General features: G+C 48.1%; 1 protein-coding gene across 1 annotated transcript in view; it reads left to right on the plus strand.

The window, feature by feature from the left end:
- Positions 1-18,974, plus strand: part of bach2b (BACH transcriptional regulator 2b) — a 79,483-nt gene that overhangs the window by 54,401 nt on the left and 6,108 nt on the right. Inside the window, exons 3-4 of the mRNA XM_071899251.2 lie at positions 8,347-9,858; positions 18,147-18,353. Of these exons, the coding sequence (XP_071755352.1) occupies positions 8,347-9,858; positions 18,147-18,353 (1,719 nt within the window). The remainder of the gene's footprint in view (positions 1-8,346; positions 9,859-18,146; positions 18,354-18,974) is intronic.

The following is an 18,974-nucleotide window of genomic DNA, read 5'->3' on the forward strand; positions in this document are numbered from 1 at the left end:
AAGTAACGCCTGTCAAACGACTCTGTCACCGCGCTCATTGAAAACGAAGTCATCGTCACGTCGTCGTCTCATGTAAAATGAGCATTATGGGCTTTTTTTCCTCCTTAACTCAAAGAATGACTGCGGGGAACGGCTCCCGGATGTTCAAAGCCGAATACCTTTCATTCACTCGTTCTGCGCATGAATAATGCATGAGCCGCTGTGCATTTCAGGTGTGAGAGGGAGTGTGGAGAGTAACATCTTTCAGTGACTGTTTCTTTAATGTGGCAGGGAGAAAGTTACTCCTGTTGGTTTCAACCAAGCCTGCTTCCCTTTGTCCATTACTGTGAAATCTGACAACATTTCACAAAGCTGTATCGTTTAGTATAAAAACAGCATATAACGAATATCGCCTTTATTCTCGCACAAAGGGAAACTGCATATGGCCAAATCCTATTCTATAACACCCTGATAATATAAACGATACATAACAATGTAGAAATATAGTCTATCTATATTATAATAATTATTATAACGACAAAATGGACCCAGAAATGCAAAGTACATCGCCAGTAGCTGTTTTTTTAACAGTATTAATGTGTTTTTAGGGTGGATTTTCCCTTTAAATACCATTCTTCTGCCCTGTTTGGCAGGTAGTAGGTCTCTCTCTCTCTCTCTCTCTCTCTCTCTCTCTCTCTCTGACTGTCTAGACAAGTCGCTGTCACATCATTGAGGAATGTCATTTCCTTGATGTGGCCCGTCAACTTTTAAGGTCCCCTGTCGCCCTGCGCTTTACGGTCAGTGACTCAAGCGTGCTGACACATCTCTGCTTGTGTGTGTGTCTCTGTGGCGCTGTGCCACTCCGAAGACAGTCTCCCATCTGATGACGGGGGGGGGGGGGGGGGGGGGGTCAGGTCTGCTAGGCCCCCGCTGGTCCGTGTCAGCTCAGAGCAGCGGCCTGTAGGTCTGCTGGGTCTGCACACTTCACTGACACTAATGTGTCTGGCTGCAGCTACTGAAGACTGCCACCTATGTGTAACAAAGGCCAAGCTGGAAGGGCCTCGGTTGCCACTGGGGAGAGGAGGGGGGGCATCCAGTGTGGATGAAACATGAAACAAAGACCTCCTCCCCCCACCGCCACCCTCATCACTCGTCTCTGATGACCTTGCTGCCCCTGGAGTAGCCGGGGCCGCCGCGGGTGAGTGACATCATCTATATCTAATGTGATTGCGGGCTTGCAGAAGGAGGGGGAGCCGGTTTTTATCGAGGCTTTGTTGGGCATCAGATCATGGGAACAAAAACAATCCCGCTTTGTCTCGTTGCAGCGACGCCGTTCCCCCGGCCGGCCGGCAGGGGGAAGGAGCGGAGGAACGCTCGGGTTCGCGTCGGACACTCGCAGCGTTTCTCCACATCACATTTCTTGTGAGCTTCAGAACAAAGAGGGATTCATAAGAATCGGCGTGCCGTACATATGAGCGAGTGAGAGGGGGTTTCAAAGAGAGCCCTCCGCTGGAGAGGAGCAGTCATCACGACACTGGTGACAGACAGAGACGGCCCACTCCCAGCTGCTCTCTCTCTCTCTCTCTCTCTCTCTCTCTCTCTCTCTCTCTCTCTCTCTCTCTCTCTCTCACCTCCATATCATGAAACTGCGTGTAAATGTGCAGTGTGATTTAATCCCAGCTCCCATGATCACAGCAGACTGCTGTCACCTAGTTAGTAATTAGCATGTGGCCTTAGTCCTCCTATACGAGAGTCTGGCTCATGGGTTATCCCCATACCCACTACTGTACATTGGAATCTTATTCCTAAATTGCAGCGGAAATCTAATTTACCGAATAAATTAGATCAGTGAATTATTTAGCGGAACAAATGGAATCAAATAACCATTCACAGAGTCGTTCCAATGATCGGCTCCTGCGCTCTCCACTTGTTTGCACGTCTCACTTCAACCCCAGCTTGGGAATGCTCTGGCCGGCTGGAATGATTGATTCCAGACCACTAGAGGGGACGGCGAAGGACGCCAGAGGGCGGCGGACGTTCCCGGTAGCCATTTCTGTCCTCTCTGGTTTTCACTCGGGGGGAAACCGGAGAGGCCAGCGCTGTGATTCAGCAGAGAGGTCGGTTCACAGACCTCAAACCACCTCCTGTTTGTCAGCGCTTCCCTTAGTCATGGGCCAGGGAACGCTGCGCATTTTTCATCTCCGATGGAAAACACACATTTCCAAGCACGCAGGCGTATGCACCTGCACTGGCACACATGATTCGCTGTGATTTATCACAATGAAAAAGGCCTAAGCTTGCTGCACAGAGAGAGTTTGAGATAGTCCAGAGACGGGCAAACCTAATGCGCTTGTGGAGGTTTAGGGGGGTTGATGAGTGACGTTCCTGCACCCTTTGCAGACCAAACGCTCGACCTGCCTGACGCCGGCTAATCTGAGGGGCCTCACGCGGGCCGGCCCACACCTAGCGCCCAGCCAGGAGGAGACTATCGCACATATACAGCTTATTAGACAGATGGTGGGAGCCAGGAGCCAGGCACATAGCTCTGCCTCCTCTAAAGATGGGGGTTGGGTGGAAGAAGAAGAGGAGGGGGGGGGAGAAGAGCGATACGTTGCGGTGGGATTGCTGGCACTAATACCCGGGCCCCCCCTGGTCCAGTAGGGGGTCTCTCTTTTTCTGCCAGCACAAGGACACGTCTCATCCCATAAGCTGACAGGGGAGATGCGGGGTCTTTGTCTGAGTGTGAGCGGCTGGTTAGAGAAGCACCTTGAGCAGCCGGCCTGCCGGGCGACAGCCTGCAGAGTGATCCCCGTGTTTGTGCTCTTTGTATTTAACCTCCAGACCCCGGACAATTAAGCAGCGAACATCCTCCTTAATGAAAAGAATACGCAGACTTCGATCAGCCCGACTTATCGTGGATAAAATAAATGCTGGACACGGAGCTGAAAGCATCAATTTCCTTGCTGAATATGAGAAAGAAATTAAATCAAAGAAATTATTTGGTTTGGTGAATCTGGAACTCAATTTTCTTTGATTTTTTTCTACAAATAATCTGTTATTTCTACAGTAAATGTGTTTGTGTTCAGTCCTACATGGCACCAATCCTTTAGGACAACTCCCGGTACATGCAAATATACTACGCAAAATAAAAATACTGCGATACTAAGCTTCGATTTGGTGGGGAAACGACGGGTTAACGGTCTAAAGGCTTCACGTTCTCCTAATATACGCGTAGTCTTAAACAGTGAAGAGGTGGGGTCATGTCCTCCCCAGTGTCTGGCCATGTACTGTAAGCTGCACTAGCAGAGGATTAGGAAGTACACTATCTGATTTAATCCACTGTCAGGGGGGAGGTTTACTTACCGACAGCTCGTCTGAGCTTCTTCTGCTGTCACTGAGGAAGACACTTTCTTTCCCCTCTGCATTCTCTCCCTGTCACTATCAAACTGCACGTATTTGTTTTCGGAGCTAGCGGAAGCTCAATGCCTCTTTTTCACTGCCGACACTGAGCGCCGATCCATTACTTTTCCTCAGCCGCTGGGCTATAACCGTTAGTTTGAGATCATTGCACAAGAGATATAATAATTGTTTCTCCATTACAGATCCTTTCATGTATGAAGAAGGGGCAATTTCATGTCACGTTACTTTGATTTCCCGTATGTTACAAGCGGCTCTTCTTATCGGATTTTTGTTCTTCAGCACAATACCTTATTTCCGCCCGGTATCGGCCCGCTATTCCATCCATTTACCAGTATAATACAGCCTTAATGCAAGCTGTAGGACTAATGGAAGCTCTCTGTTGCGTTAATAACTTGAATGCCTGCCTCAATATTCTTACTAAATGGATTTAAAGTGGCTTTTCTCTTCTGCAGAAAGTCATTGTTCCTGTGCGCTTCCTGCCGTCTCCTCCAACACACCAGCTTATAGGCCACAATGGCGTCATGACAGCATACAGTATAGGGGCCTATTTAATTTCCATTAGCATGTGACTCAGGCTCCTTATTGTTTGTCTGTGAACGCAGAGGTTAATGTCAGGTTACTCAGCAGATCTGATGTTAAAGCGTCGGCCCTGCTCTCTCTCTCTCTCTCTCTCTCTCTCTCTCCAGTGGAGATGGAGTGTTTTTCTTGCGTGGGGAAGCACTCCATTGTCATCCATGCCATGTCCTCATTAGGATGCATGACATGCAGGAATTCGCTGGAGCACATTTGCATAAATTAGCCCTCTCTTCCACAGAGGCGAAAGGCCGATGTAAGAGAAGAGGGAGACGGAGGGAGGGAGGGAGGGAGGGAGGGAGGGCGGGCGGTATAGTATTGCTCAGCCTGTTTATGAAAGGATATTTGGCAGGGCTCCTAAAAATGTCATGTGAATTGTCCGGGTCTGTGATACGGCACTGCCTATAATTTCCTGCCCTGTAATGGTATCGCCTTGTCCAGCCCAGACGCAGTGCAGGGGCCACATTAGCCTAAAATGGCCCCAATCTGTCATGTTGATTAATACGTCTCTTTGTCTTAACTCATGCAATAAGCGCTACTAACAGCTGAAATGCTTCATACGTCATAGCCAGTCCGCTAACGACCAGGAAACACTGCTCATATCCTCCCCTCTCCTCCTCTTCCCTTTTCATTTTGTCTCCTCTTTGACTGCCTTCATATACTGGGACCGTCTTCCCTTCCTCATTTAGCTCAATCTCTCCTTCCCAGGTCTTTACCCCCCCCCCCACCCTTCATCTTCTGTCGCTCCCTTTACGCTTGCCTTCATTAGGCTGCTGTGCCGGTTGTAACAGTGGAGTAATCACATATGGTGCAGGGCACACATAAAGATGCGCTCCCGCAGGCAGCAGCTGCTGATACTAGCTGAAAATAGATCCCTGGTACGCTCAGCACTTTTCCTCCAGCAGCTTTACTGTTTATCAGCAGCCCTGGATGCAGCAGGCCCGGCCGCCCAGCCTCATTTAAGCTAGACCAGTTTCACCTTTACAGACGGCATGGCTGGATCTGCCGCTGTGTGTGTGTGTGTGTGTGTGTGTGTGTGTGTGTGTGTGTCTGCGTTGATGCGGCCTGAGCAATGCTGCAGCCGGAGTATAGTAGATGTGCTGTGCTCATCAGTAGAGCGGATAGTCCAGTCAAAGCCTCTCCCCTCCCCCAATCCGTCACACTCAGACACACACATACTCCCACCCACCCACTCACTCTGTGCACAGCCGCGCACACACACACACACACACACACCCCATCCCCCCGCATGGATATGGAGTCAGCAGCTTCCTCCTAACAATGACTGATAGGCGCGGTGCTGCTGGACTGTCTGTTGCCCAGAGCTCGCTGCAAGGTGCTTCAGGCCAGAGGCATGCTGGGAGGCTGCGGCCTGCTGGTTCACTGGGTAAACAGAGCAAGAACAGAGATTCATCAGCCAGGCCCACTCAGAGCGCACCTTCTAGATTAATCCACAGGACATATCCTATATAAAGTGTTTGTAGCAGTCATGTGTTTGTATGCAAACAGATGTGTATTTAGCATACCACACATCTGTGTAGACTGGCGGAGGTATGATGTTTTAGATCATAACAAACACTGAACATATGCCCCCCATGTGCCTGTCTCTAATGATATTGCAGCAACAAAGCAATTCATTTACATTTTTGCGGTTGGGTAGTTGAAATTCAAGTCTTAGGAATTCAGCCCAAAATTAGATATACCCAGAGGAAAAAATCCTAGTCACCAATGCTGGTGTAACTTTATTGCTTTTTGTAGCACTGTTGATTAAATGTGGTTACCACAGCAATAACAATATACTGTAGGTAATAAGGCCATAAGTTATAATTTTCAAGCCCAAATGGGAAGGTTTCTGCCAGCTTGTTGAAATGTTGAAAGGGCCAGATTGGACAGCTGTTGCTGTGAAGTGGTAGCACTTCATTTCACAGTGCTGCAATTATGAAATAAGAAACTGTAGCTTATCAAGAAAAGCTACCAGGTAATAGTGACTTAAGTATAGGCTGCATATAAATATATATAGTCCCAGTAAAATGAAACAATAAAAATCATTAATTTCAAAGGCAAAGAATGTGCACTGGTTGCTAATGGTGATGCAGTCATGATTCGGGGTAGTTAAAGAACAAATACCCAGTTTGAGCATTGTTTCCTAAAGCTAACTTTCACTATAATGGCTAGACGTTTAGAAGCAGAATACACAGTCACTTACTCACTCTGTGTTTCCATACAAATAAAAATAGGTCTCTCTACTCAGCAGCAACATGGATAAAATAAAACCCACACAAGGAAATTAAGGCAAGTCTACATAACCCACTCAAATGATCTTCCAGTCAATGAATCATAAGTTGTGGGAGTTAAAGGGTGGACAGCATACTATAATCATAATCAGTCACAATGTGAAACCAACATTAATATTATATAATACAGTTAATAAACAATAAGCTTTCGAAAGGACAAATACTCTACCACAGCATAGATCCAAAGATTCAGCTCCAAGCAGAGTAATGTTGCAGATCTGGTAGTTTTGCTGAGAATCCAGTTGGGTGGTTCACCATTAAAAACTTCCATTCTCAAATCTGACCTTTCGTTCTATTACTTCCATCTGCATTTAGGGGTCATATTGCATCCAAATTAGTGCGGTCACATCCTCTATTGGGTTGTAAAGCTTTGTGCCTCTAGCATGTAGCATCTAAATTTCACAAGCAACTTCTGAAAGAAAAACACACTAGGAAGAGGACAGTATGGTTTCGGGCTCTACAGGGTTTAAACCTCTAAAAGAAAAAAGAAAAGCGACAACTTAATGCAAATCTTTATCATTCTTCTAGAAGGATAAAAAAGCCCCTTCAATTCATTCTGAGACTTATTCAGATGACCTCAAGCTATTTTTTCCCTCACATATTTGTGTTTCCTCGTGCATACTGCTGGGTTGTTTTTCCAAACGGAAAAATCCGCAGAGCAAATTCTGTGGTTTTGGAAGCTTGATTATTTAGGAGGGAAAATCCTGTTTTACTAGTAGGGTGTCTGGCAGAGAGCGTTGGACCACTGGAAGCTGCTGCGGCGCTCGCACAGCGGATACCGTTCCACCTAGGGTAATTCATCTTGTGTTGTTTCCCCCCCAACAAAAGAAGCAAAACAATCAGTAAACAGTGGGCTCATTAAAACCACATTGTGCCGCTCGTTCCCTACATCTGCGAGCCTCTGTTAAGTCTTGTAAGGAAGACTTTACATCACTCAGCCGCTGAAAAGGTGCTTTGTGGAGCAAACAATGCCGTCTCCCAGATTCAAAGTGAATCCATTGTAATTGCGTTTGTGAGCGCACCTTTTCTCCGTGTGTGGTTTTGATCACATTCCCCGAGTGCCTAACAGGAAAGCATTTGTCACCGGAGAATGAGCCAGGATAAAGCAGCGGGATTGGGTGCTAGAGCTGTACGCCTGAGTAAGTGATGAACACAACCCAGTGTGAACTTCACGCTGATCTCCAAACAGCAGACGAGCCTGGTATTAAGCCAGCTCCTCTGGCTCCTTTCTCTCGTCTGTCTATTCAGTAACAACAGTAGCAGAGGGCGGCCCCGGACTTCTGCAGGCTCAGGAGTTTACCTAATTATCGAGCATTAAGTCTAAATGGAAGGCTTCCCTCTATCATCCCACACCACATGGCTACAATGAGGATAAGCCACGGTCTTACAAACCATTAGGCTTTACAGGCACTTGACCTGAGGACGCAGGCCACTAACACAGAAAGTGAGGCTGAGGCGCCGTGACCTGCTTGGTGCAGTTACAGTACACAGCACTACTAGACACGTGCACGTCAACGTAGAGAGGGAACTCCAAACGGTGAGCGCAGCATTTTGCTGATCTGAAAATCACAGATATATAAATCACTGAACCAATGAGGAAAAACAAGCTCTCTGCTTTCTTAAGAATTACAATCAAGTTGCCTTTCAGCAAGGCATTTAAAGCAGCTTCTCCAGTAGATATATAACGAGTGTGAAGCAGTGCTTAAAACGAGCGTTCGTGCTTAGACGACCTACCCCAGGTAAGTAAGGATTTACAAATACAAGGCAGTGATTGGAGCGGGTGTAGGAGAAGCCAATAATACAGTATGACATAGAGCAGACAGTGGCGGGCTGCTGGAATGTCACAAAGGTTGTTGTTATGAACGTGAGGCGGGACACACAACCTGCCAGCGGCCCACAGCACCAGTTTTTATTTACCGCTGTATAGAATGTTCAGTGCTGACCCGATAAAAGATTAACTGGTACTTTACAGTGTTTGTTTATGGTCATTAGAGCTGTCGGGTTGTCTCACCACACTCCAAGGGCTCTGAACAATGGCTGTGCTGATGGTAATGCTGGCAATTTCCCTGTTTTTTTGCAGGTCACTGCCAGGGGATTCGCCCCATTGTTGCAGTTTGCCTACACTGCTAAGCTGTTACTCAGCAGAGAAAACATCCAGGAGGTCATCCGCTGTGCCGAATTCCTGCGCATGCACAACCTGGAGGACTCATGCTTTCGCTTCCTGGAAGCCCAGCTGCGCAGCGAGGAGGACGGCCTGCTGCTCTGCCGCAAGGTGGCAGCGGAGCCGAACAACTCGGAGGACGAGAACATGCAGTCAGAGGTGGTGAGGCCCACTTCCCCCAGGGCGCGGCGGCGTGCTGATGCCCTCACCTCCTTGCGGCGCCCTGATGATGACCGGCTAGCCATGGCTATGTCCAGTAACTTCACGGATGGCCGGCTGGACTTTGACCGGCACGGAGCGTCAGACCTGCCCCGATGCCCCAAATACAGGAAATACCAGCGGGCTTGCAACAAGCACAATAACGACACCTCCTCACACACCAGTACCTCAGGTTTTCCAAGCACATTAACGGAGAGCAGCGTTAGCGAGGCAGTGCCGGGCCAGGGCAGGCTGCCAGTGGCCCAGATCAAAGTGGAACCACGGGCGGAGGAAGAGGCCATCTCATTGTGCCTGTCAGGGGACGAGCAGGATGCCAGGGATAAGGACAGTGTGACAGCCATGGAGATGGACAACCCCATGTCTGTGGAAAGAACCAAGAGAACCAACTCCCCTTCCTGCCTCCGAGCCTTCTTCAAGAAAGGGGTGGACCTCCCCAGTCTGCCCAATACATCACAGCAGCTATTCGCCAACAGACTCGTCTGCCCCCAGGACAAAGGAACCTCTCAGGGAGATCATAAAAAAGACTTCAGGCCTTTCACTGGGGAGCTGGGCCTGTCTGTTACATCCCCAAAGGACATGGACGGTTTCCCTGCAGGGTTGTCCCTCAAGTCCGCCTCCTGCGATGGGGTCTGCAAACAGGAAGTTGAGCTAGACCGCCGTAGTGTCATATTTTCCTCAGGGGCCTGCGACCGTCTGGGAACCCCGGCGCATTCCTACCCTGGTGGGAACTCTTTGGAGATGGAGCTCTCTGAGCACACGCCAAAGGGCCTGTGGGCCGGAGCCAGCCAGTCCCTCCCCACCTCCCAGACCTACTCTCCCAGCACCACCTCCACTGAGCCCCCACTCCTGGGCCGCTCACGGCCCAACACCAGCTGCCCAGTGCCAATCAAAGTGTGCCCACGCTCGCCGCCTTGTGAGACACGCACCAGGACTTCCAGCTCCTGCTCCTCCTACTCCTACGCGGAGGACGGCAGCGGCGGCTCCCCCTGCAGCCTGCCCCAGTTTGAGTTCTCCTCCTCACCATGCTCCACTGTGGCACGTTGCCTCAATGTGGACCAGCAGGAGCAAAGTGTGGGAGGGGATGCCCTTTTCAGCCAGGTGCGGCCCAAGATCAAATGTGAGCAGTCCTACGGCACCAACTCCAGCGACGAGTCAGGCTCCTTCTCCGAGGGAGACAGCGAGTCCTGCCATGTGCAGGAGCAGGGGCCAGAGGTGGGTGTAAAACATTGTCTTTTACGTGTAACACACAATGTAGCCATCACACTCAATTCCACCCAGGCTAATTATATCGCAGTGGCCTGCTCTCCAGGTCTGCATTAGCAGTCATTAAATCATCATGTAATTGAAGCAGGAGTGTTCAGTACAAGATTTACAGCACCACCAAAGGGCACAGATGTGCTTTGATATTATTAATCTGCTTTATGCACTGCTGGATATCTGTGTAATGAGTCTGAATATGAGAGTCCAAATGCACCAGATCAATCTGAGTGCAGGAGGAGGTGGTAGTGTTTTGAGGACTGTGATTGGTGGATTTTATGTGTTGTGTGTGTGCATGTGTGTCTGTGTCTGTGTGCATGTGTGTGTGTGTGAGAAACTGTAGGCGATTGAAGGGTCAGGATTCTCTTAGGGCACGACTGCCCTCTGAAGTGATTCCCTGTGGCTGGATCTGTCTCCCTGCCAATGCTAACTAGCCTAACTAGCTCATTTCATCCCCGCAGAAACACTGACATCTATAATCCGCCTCCATAAATATGCATATGCTAATTCTCTGGGTAGCTAGCAGAGATCTGACATTTCTGGTCTATCACCAATTAGCTGCGATGCTGTGCTGTGGTGAAGGTGTGTGGTGTGTGACAAAGGGAGTACAACCCATATATTACAGGAGTGATGTGCTGTGGCCATAAAGATTTAATGGGCGGTGGATGCAGTGAGTTGAATGTGAGTGGGTGGGAAGTTCAGCCTGGTCTCATGAAGGGGCTGCAGCGTGGCCCGACAGTGCTGACAAGGATGGATAGCCAATCCTCTAATCATCATCCCATAATCCACCTGGGCAGACGTCCTCCAGGCTGCAGACTAGACGACTGTTGTTGTTTACCGGGTAAAGATCAGTAAGGGAGCGTGTAAGTAGTGAATGGAGAACAGCTCTGGTTTAATAACGGCAGAATGAGCAGATTTGCAACCTGAGGGAAAATGAAAGACAATAAATTCAATTCACGAGAATAGCTCTGATGCATTCAATCACGTTCACAGTGAAATTTGCATTTACCTTTCAGGCCTTTAGCTGATGCTCATATTGTCGCTGTTAGATGAAAACCTTGTATCTCCAAAATGTCAGTTTTTCAGGAGCTAGCCTTGTTCTTAGCTTGACAACTATATACTTTGTAGTATTTTTATGTGCATTTATTTTTAGCCTGTGTCTCATAACTCTAAGTGAGTGGTCCTCAACCCCTTTTTTACCTGTCCTTAGTGGGGTAATGTGTTTATTGTAAACGCACTTTACTCTGTATGATCTGTACGCTGAGGGGTGACACATACATAAAAATTGTCTACAATTATCTTATCTACCATGCATTTTTTAGTTTATTCAATGGGGTTTGAAATGGTTTTATAAGCCAGAGGATGGTAGAATTTTCTCAACCCATAGAAGACCGCGTTGGGGTCTTCTATGGGTTAGGGTTAGGGTTAGGGTTAGGGTTTAGACCAGTTGAAGTGAAAAAATGTAAAACCGTTATAAAGAGTGAGCAGGCAGGAGTGCTGCCTTGCTCAAGCAGACTGTGACATCATACACTGGCTGTTGTGGAGTTCGAACCTGCGACCTTTTGGCTCCAGCAGGGTCTCTCTCTCTCTCTCTCTCTCTCTCTCTCTCTCTCTCTCTCTCTCTCTCTCCACCGGGCCTCCTTGACACTCATGATCACATCCAGTCAGTGATGTTTGTTTTAGGTGTAGGCAGAATTATTTTTGATGAGCTTGGTGGAGAGGGCTGGACTGAGTGTACAGAGGGAGCAGAGAGAGAGAGAGAGAGAGAAACTGGTGCGTTGCCATGGTGATCAGATTCACAGAGCAAGTCCGTGTTTCGCAAGGGTTGGAGCTACATGACAGGATTGTGCTTTCGGTGGAAAGAATTCAGTTCCGCTGCAAGATAAAGAGGCTCAGCAGTAATGTGTAATTATTACCTTCGTAGCATGGCACCCAACACCCACTGCCATCAGATTTATGGACCTTTGAAGGGCCTGCTGCTGAATGTGCTGCTGTAAATTATGTAGGATTGATTTACGGCGCTGAGCTGTCAACCAGGAGAGCAGCCCAAAAAATGACTCGGAGACATTGCAGTTCCCTTTGTCATTCCTTTGTGTGGGTACGAACCTGTGCGTGTGTGTGTGTGTGTGTGTGCGTGTGTGTGTCAGCCGTTGCAGGCACTCCATTACCACGCACAATATCCTCTGTCAAATCTCTATTGACTCACGCAGCGTTATCTGCCAGCTTTCCACTCGCTATCGCAGGCTGTTGATAAGATTTATTATGAATGAATGTTTCCCAGGTCTCCTTGCTCTACAGTTTATTGCACCGGCCTTATTGTGGAGGTCAAGGCGAGGTACTTACAAAATGAAGCCCAGTGTTAGGTTACACCCCCTTGGCCTTTCTCTGGTGAAAGAAATGCTACCTCATGCTTCCTGGGCCGCTCTTTTTCCTACCCCGCCGCCGCCACCCCTCACTGTAATTCGGGCTGTCCAAACAAGCGCAGCGTCCGGGGAGAAGGCTCGCCCTCGCTGTGTTTGCAGAGCAAACGGCAAGGCAGGGCCCGGCGAGAGAGGGCAGAGCGGCTCTGGTAAAAATAGCTGCAGCCCAGAACTGCGGACTGGACACAAAGAATCCCGATGAGGAAGGAAGTTGTTAAAGCGCAGGCTAGTCTGGCCGAGGCGGTAGTCATTCAAGGTAGCCCGTGTCACTTGAGGTCTCTGGGCAGCTCCCGCTCTGTGGTTATGGGCTGTTGCGTTCATATGAGCCACATCTGTGTTACACCAGCAACACCTTCACACAGCTGACAGCCCCGCTCCAGGGCTAACTTTTAATGGCCTTGATTTTACAACTTGGGCTCTGTTTGACCGGCTTCCCGGCGGTGCCACGTGACAGGTTTTAAAGTCAATGAGGTCAAGAGAGCAGAGCCTTCAATCGCTCGGGTCAGTGTCTCCACAAAGACCCAGTCAGTGCTTTGTATACCGCCGCAGCCCCACAGGGATTTCACAGCGCTAAAGGAGAATCTGAGCGCCGAGACCTTGTCATCGCAAAAGCACCAGCAACTCAACTCAGGATCCATTACGCGTTTCTACACAACACCCATTTATATCTCCCTCCGTCTCCGTCTCTTGTCTTTGTGCCTCTCGGTCTCTCTTCTCGCTGCTGCTCCTGCTGCAGTGTAGGCGTCAAGCGCGTTCTAGCGTATCGTCTGGCCACAGCGCTGCAAATATTGATCTCAGAGCGAGTGGGAGGAATGAGGAAGTAGTCCTGATACATCAGCACATTGTTCTTTATCGGGCGAAACGTGAAATAGAATGAACGTGTGACAGGAAGCGCACAGACCTTAATATCAGTTCCGCTACCCTTGTGCAGTGCCAGAGAACCTTTGCTCTACTCTTGAAATGATGTGGCTGTGGTCTGAGTCCGATTTGCCATTCATAACATTAGCAGTGTAGTGGCTGGTTACTTGTTTTAGTAATATGTGCTAGTAATAATAATGTAGGCATACGTTTGTTAGATGAAATCCTCGTATAACTCAGCCCAGTTTTGGTGTTTTTTCATTGTTCTGCTTGAACTGAAAGTTGCTGAGGACGTTTTGTCACCCCGGCAGCCATGAAACCCAACAAAAACACATTGGGTAGTTTATAAAACCTACATGAATACGACAGTGTCAACTGGAAAATAAGTACTCTTTGGAGATTTGAATCTGATGCAGTGATATATGACAATATATATCTTTAAGTTGATGAGAAGTGTTACAGCTGAACGGCTCATTTTGAGTGTAAACATAAAAGATGCAGTACTACTAATGACAAAAAATCCCCAGCAGAGATAACAAAGCCAGATATCGTCTGTGTTTTTCTTTCTCATCTGCAGAGGGAGTGTGTAGCTGGTATGATGAGCGGAGGGTGGCTTATTCAAATTTAATATGAGGAGCAGTGTTTGCTCATGCATTTTACTCTTAAATCTATATTTAACAAGGGCGCTGCATGTAAAAATTTGCTTCAACTAGGTAACAGAGAGTCTTATTTTGTAGCCTGCAGACTGAGCGGAGGGAGACTTGTTCAAATTTAACAGGAGGAGCGGTGTTTGCCCAAGCATTTTACTTTTAAATCTATATTTACCAAGGGTGATGCATGTAAAAAAAAAAAAGTAGTAACAAGGTAATGAGATACCGTCCCTCTTCATTACCCCTCAAATCGCCCCTGGAGTATATGCTGCACCGCTGTAGAGTGCTGAGCGGAGCGGGACAAATATAGAGCCCAAACACAGACAGATTTTCTGCGGCGTTATTTGTCATGTCTGCAGGAAAGAGGCGAGTGTGTAGTGTGTGATGAGGCTGTGGTGGAGCTGCCCGGTGGGGAGAAGGATGCCATGATGCCAGCTGAGTTCCTGCAAACTATACGTCAGGCCTCAGGGCCAGCTGGGGCGCAGAGACAACTCTGCTCCCCCCCCCCCCCCAGGACCTTCCATACTGTGGCAGCACTGAATGCACAGACACATCCAGTATCCAGCCTTCACCTGTCAATCAAACAGTGTGGGCGGGACTGTGGCGTCTTTTTCGTTGGATTTTCTGTCGATGAAGTTTGAGTTTCTGTAGGTGCCGTCTGTTCAGCCATGGCGGCTATCGCTGCTCATGCTAACTACCCAGTTCTTCTTCTGTTTATTCCAAACAAACCGCTGTTGCTGCTGCTGGAAATGTAAAACGCATCACTTCCTGCGCGCCATGGAAACCAGGTGTTTAAAACCAGGTGTCACAAACCTGGTATGTGTTATACCAATCGGTGATAGAGAGTAGCTTAATGGAAATATATTTATGTAAAAATGTTGCGGATTATTATTACTTTAACCCGCAGGATAGAGCAGTAATGAACTTCTGATGAACATTATCTTCATCAAGATCTGAGTCATGATGAATAATTGTGATGCTGCTTTATAATCCCATTTGGAAGCATGTGAGCTTTATCACAGGGTTAATTACAGAACTAGCATGCACAATAAACACAAATACGCCGAATTCCGGATCCTACACTACAAGATAAGGTCTCCTTTAAGATTGGATTAGATAAGGGAGTTGCGCAAGTGTTACAGAGTGTAAGTCAGAGACCTGGGCAATGGGTTGCAGCAGGGGGGGGGGGGACCATTTTAGAAAATTGCCTCACCTGTAAAAGCAAGCTGCCAGAGAAAAATTGGAGTGCTGATCGCCCCAGGGCTTTGTGTGAAGTGCTGCGAATGGAGAAAGTGCATTTGTGGGAATGAGGTGAGTGTTGAGGGTTCAGCGCAGGTCGACAGACTGCAGGTGAGCGCAGAGCCGGGTGACCCCGTCCCAGTCCGGGTCATCCGTCCAGCCGGCCCGCCCCGCCGCGGCCCGCCCCGGGTCTCCACCCGCTGCAGGCTGCCAGCTGCCCAGCCAGGCACACTGCAAAAATATACAACTTAACAAGATGTTAAATCTACTGTTGAGCCTTGAAATCTTATTTTAAATGGAAAAGTGAAAGAAATCTGCAAATGGCGTAAGATCATTTTAGTTGGTTGCACTTCAAATCAGCATGTTTCAAGAATTTTCTTGCATTATGTGTAGGGCTGGGCGATATATCGTATAATATCGATATCGTCTGGGATTTTGTTTATCGTAATATTGTGAAATAACTTCTCACTTCTTAACTTGATTTTCTGAACGCATTAGCCTGTTCTGGCTGAGTAAAGTGAACAATGATTGGCTTTACCTGCATCATTTCCATATTACTTATTACTGATTACACATTACTGATTACTAATGATCATCACTCATTTTCAAAATTTTCTTGTGTGTAAATATCTTATGAAAGCATGAATATTCATCCCCAAAATATTGTCACAATATCAATATCAAGGTATTCGGTCTAAAATATTGTGATATTTGATCTTATCAATATCTCCCAGCCCTAATTATGTGTCATTTTCATGATACTAGTGGAGTAATATTATTCTGCCTGGTTTTAAGATATTGAAACAGAAAATTCCTCAAGCAAGTGAAACCACTTTGACGGAATTGTTCACTTGTCCTACAAATGTATGATTTTAAGACTGAATATGAGAAAAAAAATGACATGTTAAGATGAACATTTTATACAGTGCACACTGTCAGAAAAGAGGCCCAGCACAGCGCTGGTCCTGGTAACAGATGAGCCCTACTTTTCACTCTGTACCCCATTTGCAGCATAATGACCCAGAGAAAGAGAATGAGTGAGCGAGGGAAGGAGGAATGGAGGAATAAAGCGAATAAAAAAGAGGGAGTGTAAATCCAGAACAGTTGGGTGTGAATTTATGACCACCGCTGAAGCGTACTCTGTCATCCCAGCCTTGTTGCTGAACTGGTTCTCCTGGTGGAGCGGCTAAATATAGCCATCCCCTGCGTACGACTGACTAGTGAATGAGGGGGAGAAAGAAACCATCACAAGGTCGCTGCGGAGAAGTGGCTGTCCCCCGTCTCCTGCCCCCCTTTTTTCCCAGCCCGGCTTGGTCAAAGAGCGCATCGCGGTACCTGCCTGGAAAGCCCGCACTTCTCTAACCGCCGTGCATTATGTGGCTCTCAGAGCAGCAATTTAATCACAAACAGAGTCATCTTCTCCGCTGCTTTAGATGAAGCTGGCAGCTCGTAGGGGTGTTTTATAGCTTCCCCGCGCCTCTCTTTGAGGCTTTGAGTTGTCATGCCCTGGCAAGTAGCGAGAGCCGAGCGTGGCCTTGAAAGCTCTGGCCATTATTTATTCATGTGTCTGCATGCAGATGTCGAGCTGAGATGAGAAATAGGGCTCCTAGCGGCTCAGAGGGCTGAGCTTCTAATGAGGAAACTCAAGCCATTTTCTCTCTCCGGGATAGATTGACATCTAGATTTGCTCTTCAGCCGAGAGTAATTTCGATTCTGTCATGAGTAGGCACCTTGCTCTATCCCCCCGAGTGCGGCGCTTACACCGGGTGACGCCTCAGCCGCCACTGTATACTGTCTGGTCGGAGAGAGAGAGCGTCTCCTGTGCTGTATTGTCCTCTACCGCAGCTGTGTTACTCGGGCTCTGCCTGCAGTCAGCTGAGGGGTTAGGAGTCTCCGGGGAGCATCTGGCCCTGCTTGAGCAGCCAGGTACGGGGGGAACGCGGAGCCGTATCGCTCGCTCGCCCTTTCTCCTCTCTCCTCTCTCTTTCCTCCTTCGTTTGACTTTGTTCTTCCTGCGCTCCGGAGAGGCAGCCACAGGGAGGGAAAGGGAAAGGGAGAGGAGAAAGGGAGAGCAGCAGCTCCTCTCATCTCTGCCAAGCTCTCCGGCTGTCTTCCTCTGGCTCTTTGTTATGCCTCCACTCTGCTATCCTGTTTCCCTCCCTGCCTAAAGCTACAGCTCCCTGGTGCATGCAGATACCGCTGGGGTGGATCTGCCTATGATGTGCTTATCAGAAGGTTTGCCATCACCTGAGGGAAAAGAGGCCAAGCTATTGTTGCTCTCCCAACTGAGAAAAAGAGAATCAACACATACAACCTTGATACTGTCATATCGGCTGAGAAATATCACATGGAAATGTCTATTTTGATTTTGTGTTTCAATAGGTTTGCACTGCCAGCGTTCCTGTGCCAAGTCAGTGTTGCATTTATTCCAGTAATTCTTTTGTTCTGCAGCCCTGAAGACTCTCGGTAGTTGCCGGTGCAGATATTCATGCCCCCAGAAATCACCTGACACTGATTTGGATCAGGTTGACAAGTCACTGCCCCCCTCAATCTGTCATGTTGGCCCCTTGCCAGGCGGTAAGGGACAGATGGAGAGGGACTCTTTTCTTGGATCACCTTTTCCCCTCTGCTTGAGAATGTGCTACATGTTAAATATGAGGTTGAGAGAGCTAAAAGCTCACTAAGTGTGTATGTGAGTCATACTCTCTCTGGCATAGGGGAGTGGTGCTCTTCTGCCATCTTGTGGTGAAATACAGGAACTGTCTTACAGCAAGAAGGGATCATTGATGTACAGTACAAGTACACTGGATGTACAAAATATTAGGGATGTTTACTCCTTTCATGAAGTACACTGATGAGGTGAATCCAGGTAAAAGCCATTATCCCTTATTGATTTCCCTTATTACAAAGGAGGAGATTGGGATAAAGAGAAGCAAATGAGTTAGAGAAGGATTTTTAAGCTTTGAGACAAATGAGATTGTGCAAAAAGGGCTGCAGCTCAATATGAGGAAGATGCTTCAGTTCACCTCAATTGATATTAACTGTTTCATTGACTGTTGTTTTTTTTCTTTTATAGGTAAAGCTCCCTTTCCCTGTAGATCAAATCACAAATCTTCCACGGAACGACTTCCAAATGATGGTAAAAATGCACAAACTGACCTCAGAGCAGCTTGAGTTCATCCACGACGTGAGGCGGCGAAGCAAGAATCGCATCGCAGCACAGCGCTGCCGCAAGAGGAAGCTTGACTGCATCCTGAACTTGGAGTGCGAGATAAGAAAACTGGTGAGTCGACCCGGACAAGAAGACCGCTTACACCGGCGGGCTGTCACCGACCGTCAACCACTGTTGCTCTCTCCCTCTTCGTTAGACGCACACTCAACACTTAACACGCAACACCTGCCGAGAACACAGCTCCTTCACAAACAAGGGGAGCGGTGTTGTAATTAAGTATTACCTCTCAAACGGAGTGACACTGTTTAAACTTTAGAGCAACACCATTCTGTCAGCATTTTTCACACCAGCCGAATGCCCTCTAGCTGACAATGTGTGGACTGGTGGGTGGAGGCAGGAGCTGTGTTCGAATCCACAGGCAGCTGTCAGGCTTTTTCTATGTTGGGGGGGGTGGGGGTGGGGGGGGGGGGGGGGGGGGGGGGGGAGCTGCAAGTCTTTGATTTGTTGTGTCAGCCTCACACAGCGGTCCGCTAGATGTTCCCTGGATATGATATCATCCTGTTAAACAGTTTTTACATTGCCCTAAAAGTGGAAAAGGGCAGCTATGATGCCTGAGATAGATGATAACCATGAGAGACGATATTAAAGGGGCACTATGAGCTTTGTCGACCTCTATTGGCGACGAGTAGGAATTGCACCAACATTGATAGAACTTATCTCCTCCCATCCCCG

This window comes from Centroberyx gerrardi, chromosome 18 (genome assembly GCF_048128805.1).
Source record: "Centroberyx gerrardi isolate f3 chromosome 18, fCenGer3.hap1.cur.20231027, whole genome shotgun sequence".
Taxonomy (NCBI): domain Eukaryota; kingdom Metazoa; phylum Chordata; class Actinopteri; order Beryciformes; family Berycidae; genus Centroberyx; species Centroberyx gerrardi.